We start from the raw sequence: 5,640 nt of genomic DNA, 5'->3' as shown, positions 1-5,640 counted from the left end.
TTTGTTTTAACAATAGTATCTCTTACTCACTATGCCAAGTAATAATCCTGAAAATTATCACTGAGAACAAAAAAAACCCAAAAACAAACAAGCAAAAAACAAACTAACACCTCAACAAAAGACAAGTCAAACCGTTTCCATTTACCTCTTCCCTCTGGTCAGGGGGAAGCTTTTTTGAAAACTAGTTGCCATTTGGTATTAAAGAGAGAGAGAGAGAGAAATATTAGTAAGTATAAAGCATATGAAAAGTTTTTCAGGGAGTGGGAAGGGATTACTTGTTTCTTTCAACTTTCTGTTCCCATAGAAAAGACTTCATCCTCATTTATCACTACTCCGCCTCTCCCTGCCCCAAATGCCATAATTACTAGTTTTTAATGATAATAATAGCTACTAAGCCCACATTAGTTTAGTCTATCACTTCACTTCAAACTACTCCCAAAATATTATCATGAACAATCCGAATCCCCAAATCAGTCTAAATAAAAAGGAGACGCATATGACCTTAGTAATCAAAAGGAAGACAGACAGTGAAGTGCGACTGAAAGTATGTGAGGTTATCCAAGTTATGAAAATATGATTATCAAGAGGAATTGGGACACATTTAAATCTCTTGACATAAAAGAAGATATGACTCATTTGTGGCCACAGCTGGTGTATCTTTGTGATCAACTTGCTATTTTGCAGCAAATGAGCAATCTTTTGTAAATCCATACACATCTATTGTATGGTAAGTGATGCCTTAAGGCAAAAAAAAAGAAAAAAGAAAGTACTCAGCAAGATCAAAAGTCATTTCTGTTCCTTCCTGCCCACAAAACACACAGAAGACTTGATAAGTACCATGACTTTAAAACCACAAGAAAACCAATGGCAACCATCTCAGATTTCTATATGGCAGTAGGAGGATCACCTGATTCTTGTAGTCCCAAATCCTACGTTTGACGGCATACTTTTAAATCAGCGTATCAGAAGTCTCTGTGCTAATGCATTGCTCAAGGAGGAGGAAATCTGATACAAACCTAGAATTACAAACTTAAAATCTTCAGTCTATTATGGAGGACCATTAGTGCAATATACAAGAGACACTTCCCAAGGGATCTGAAGAGAAACAGTATTTATGAGAAGAAATTCAAATCATTTATTGTTTTCCAATTGTCAAAATTCCTATACTGCTAAGAATGAGGGACAAGGAACTAAATCCAGAGAACAAGCTCTCCAAAGCCTGGCTATATTAAACACAAATGTACACAACCTTATTACCATCAAAGGGTTCAAGATCATTTAAAAGTCAATTGCTTCTGTCTGCAATACTGTATCATGCCAACAAACCAAGATACTTTGGGTACATTTTTCTTTTATCATGTCCTTTCATCTTTCGTTCTTTTGGTAACAAGGCCAAATCGGTGTAGGATTTCAAAAGAGAAATACTGCTTTCTTGTTCACTTCTAATTTTCCATTTTAACATATCAGCTTGGAAATAGCCATTCCACACACGTATACCTACAAAGCAAATCCTGTTCATTTCACAAAGCTCTGCTGTAGCCTTCCTGGCCACCTTGATCTGGAATTTCATAGGCACACATTTTTGAAATGAACAAAAAGGTGTGTAAATGTAATACAGGAATCATCTGTCACAATCACATCTCATTATTCCTATTGAAATTCCTGTGGGAAAACAGGTACAAGTAAAACCGTGAAGACCAGTTCCTACATAAGGCTAGGTGTTTAACTTAATATGGAGTAGATCTGAAACAGGCACTCTGTATGAGACTTCCCTGCATCTTAAACATACCACCACTGTTATGTAGCCTTTCAAATGCACCACATCTTGTACCTTAATCTTTTCTGAAAAGATTCTCTCTCTGCCTTCAGGATTGTAGCTAAAGGCTTCAGACTCTAAGGTACTTTGCTCACTTTCTGGATGCAAAATCAGCATCTCCTCTTAGTGGTCTCTCACCTGTGGTGAAAACTAGGACTCAATACATCTTTTTAATGCAAAAGCACGATATTGAACCGCTGTAACAAACCGTAAGAGAAGTCTGCCCTGGTGTTTATAAATCCTACGTAAAAGATGACCTAAGCAAACTATGTTTACCTCAAGCAGCAGACTAAGCTTACCTTTGTGTTGAGTACAGACCTCATCCTTAAAAGAAAAATCTAGCTGTCCCCTGTGTATGTGCTTTAGCCCCTCCTGATCTTTTGCCCAGCCTATGCAGAGACAAATGCTCTGCCTGCAATTCAGTTGTGAGCATCACAGGATAACACCCTGCCTCCTAAATCTTTGGTTGAGAAAAGAGTATCTGGATACATCTCATGTTCTTATGGTATATTCTCTAGCTTCAAGTCTAGTGATTTCTCTGCAGATGCACAATAAACTTCTCAATATCTCTGCTAACAGATCATATTTATGTTGCATCTCAGGTAATTAAAAATATATCATGCACACAAATTACACGTAAAAGCCTATTAAGTGGCATGTGTGACTTCTGAACATCAGGAAAACAAGCTAGTTGTACTTGTGAATGGTCTGTGATCAAGTCTTCTACAAGACTTGAGCAGCATACAGTTCTGTGTCTTCCAGCAGTGTGCTGCCTACACATTTATCTCTGCTTTCAATTTCCTGTACTGATGTAGTTACCTACAAGGCAATGCATGAGGATGGGAAGGTCAAATCCATCTATCCAATCAATCTTAGCAATTAAAAGATATTTGACATCAATGCATTGCTTGCTGAGGGCTATGTATACACAAAGGAGGGGGAAAAGGATGGGGGGAAAAAAGAAGGAAGCAAATGATATGGAAACATCCTGGGTAGAAATTGAGATATCTTCTTCAGCCAAGATTCAGTCTCTCTGATGTTACTCCTTCTCAAAGACACTGCACAGTCTTATCCGACTTCTGATGACTCCCTACGGAGTGCTCTACCTGCCCTATGTAACGGTGCCAAATGACTGTTCTCTTCCCACCCTCTATTTTCCCCTAGTTTTCTGCAGATTGGAGTTTGCTGTGGATTAGGAAATACTCCTGTACAAGAGTGATGCAGTGGAAAAAAAGTCAAGCTCCCAGTATGCCTCTGCCCCTAAAACCCTAACCGATGTAGTCATTAGATGGTCAATGCTGAATTCACATTATAAAAATCAATGGAAACTGAGAGTGGCTAATTAAGTATCCTAGCTTTACTTCTCTCTCATTTCATAACAGGAAAGCTGTAAAAACAAGAACTTTGGCATCCATTCAATACCTTCTCTCATGTTTTTACTTGCAACAATGTCAGGCTTGCATGTGCACTGAGATGGGCAGACACAGGTGTGACGTTCTGAGTCCTTACTGGAAAACTATATCCATTAAAAGCACAACATTCACTCAAGCAAAGCATCAGGAAAGCATCCACACTGGAGTCAGAATCTGAAGGCAGCTACTGGAGGCTTTCATCTTCTGCATGTATCAGCAGATTACAGAAGAAAAATCTAAGAAATAAAAGGGCAATTTGGAAACAGGTAAATTTATGAGGGGAAATATGCAAATATGCATACCCTTTGCTGTTTGTTTATCTGTAACTTTACAGCCTAGAGCACCTCAAGCAACACTCCAGATAACATGATAAGTACTGAAGGCTACAAACTCACCACATCATTTTGTTGTTCTTAAAATTCTGTATTAGGATTCCAACTAGAAGCTTTATATTAGGATTCCAACTAGAAGCTTTAGAACAAAAAAAAATTTTTAAGCAAATTTACAAATAATGAAGTAACTCATATCAACCAGTTGTGTCTCAGTCCAATTCAGTGCATTAAAAAGAATCTCTCTTAAACAACTACTACAGCTTTCTTTCCTTTAGAGCCACTAAAGCTAAATAGGGAAGGGTAGACAGCTACTTAACACATCAGTGAAGTGGCATTAGGTTCAAGCAAACGAGCTCTCCTTCCTCCCTTTCAAACGCTCTGGCACAGTTGCAAAAGGTTTTGCCTTGGTCTCATGTGACCGAATTACTCACCTTCCCCATCAGGGCTCATATTTTCATAGGAATCCCAGCGTATTAGTGGGTCTGAGGTATTGTAATCAACTATCACTCCATGGTCATTCTGAAGGTGTTCACATCCTAAAAAATAAACATCTGTTTGAGACCAAAAACTATCATAGCCACATTTGTAATGATATATACGCACATATGTACGTGGCCTTCTGCCAGAAGTTTGCTCCCCAAACTGCAATACCATATTCTGAAATGTAAGAAGCAGCAATAGGGCAAGAAAGGTTATCTAAACCAGCTAAAAAAAGCTTAGTTTATGTTTCATTACAGAAGGTACAAGCAGAGAATTTTATCTTGAGCTTCTTGATTATGATATAGCTCTGATAACTTGGATCAGCCCCTAAACACAACTAACACAGATGATCCACCCAGCCCTATAGGCAGGCACGATAAAACAAATAGCTTTTCAGAATGAAACCACAAGTATCTATAAAGAGATGGTACTAAAGGAATGATAAAATAAGACTATTAGAGATTATCAACCTAAGCAACTTACCACTAAAGATGAATAGGGAGAGCTGAAAACTGCCACTCCGTGTCCCTCCCAGCTCCCCTAAGGTGCCAACTATGCTGTTTCACCCATTCTCTAGTCTCCTGGCAGAATCTGAGATTGGGCGGCTTGCCTTCAATGTGTTTGGCCACGCTTAAGTACGCTCTGCCAAACATACCTGGAATTTTCAGCAGTAACCCATGTTTTTGTGCCCTTAACGAGGCATAAGGTAATATTCAGCTTTTCAATGTATATCGTGAGGAATTTAGGTGTGGTCCAGTGATTCAAAAGCAAAGCACAGGCATCAAGAACTCATGACCTTGGACTTGGCTTTGACACTGACAGAAATCAAATCAGCTTTCTGCCTTTGCTCCTCTATCTCAATTAGGGAACAAAGAAATCCTCAGTTATCAACTCTTTGGCTGTGTCTGGAGAAGCAAGTCCTATTATAAATTGTTCTAAAGCAGCAAAGTGTTAATGCACACACTGTGACTTTCAAAACAAGGATAGTTAAAATTAGAAGGACAAGAATGCTATGGTCCTGTACCTTTATATGCAGGCAGAAAAAAGCCATCTGTAGAGAGTTTCTGTGATGCCGTTTGTCACAAGACAGTTTTATGAAGTTTGTTACCTAAATATTTAGGTGTCTCATCTTCTTGGCAAGTGCATTCTTTCTTAAAAACTGTATCACAGTCAGTTATTTTCTAAAATACTGTGTCCAGTTTCGAGCTACACAATACAAGAAAGATATGAATAAAATGAAGCAAGTTCAGGGGAGTGTGACCAGGGTGGTCAGGACTGAAGGACTTGCCCTGTGAGGAAAGGCTGAGGGACCAGGGCTTCTTCAGTCTGGAGATGAGATGGTCTTGGGGGGGACCTGACAGCAGCCCCCCAGAGGCCATGGAGGAGACAGAGCCAAGTGGAAGGACAACAAGGAACAGGCATAAATTGAATCTAAAGAAGTTTAGAGTCAATAGAAGGAAAAAATAAATCCACTGTGAGGACAGTCAGACATTGGAACAGTCCGCCCATTGAGGCTGTGAAGTCTCCATCCTTGGAGGTTTTCAAGATTTGACTGGACAAAGCTCTGGGCAGCCTGGTCCCATCTCACTGATGACCCTGC

At 39.3% G+C, this 5,640-nt stretch overlaps 1 protein-coding gene across 1 annotated transcript in view; it reads right to left on the bottom strand.

The window, feature by feature from the left end:
• The window catches only part of TNS3 (tensin 3), a 191,723-nt gene that overhangs the window by 99,387 nt on the left and 86,696 nt on the right, over positions 1-5,640 (bottom strand). Inside the window, 1 exon segment of the mRNA XM_009332357.1 lies at positions 3,992-4,096. Within this exon segment, the coding sequence (XP_009330632.1) occupies positions 3,992-4,096 (105 nt within the window).

The sequence above is a fragment of the Pygoscelis adeliae genome, unplaced genomic scaffold (genome assembly GCF_000699105.1).
Source record: "Pygoscelis adeliae isolate BGI_AS28 unplaced genomic scaffold, ASM69910v1 Scaffold119, whole genome shotgun sequence".
NCBI lineage: Eukaryota > Metazoa > Chordata > Aves > Sphenisciformes > Spheniscidae > Pygoscelis > Pygoscelis adeliae.
The sequence above is the reverse complement of the archived record's forward strand: the minus strand, read 5'-3'. Positions and strand labels throughout refer to the sequence as shown.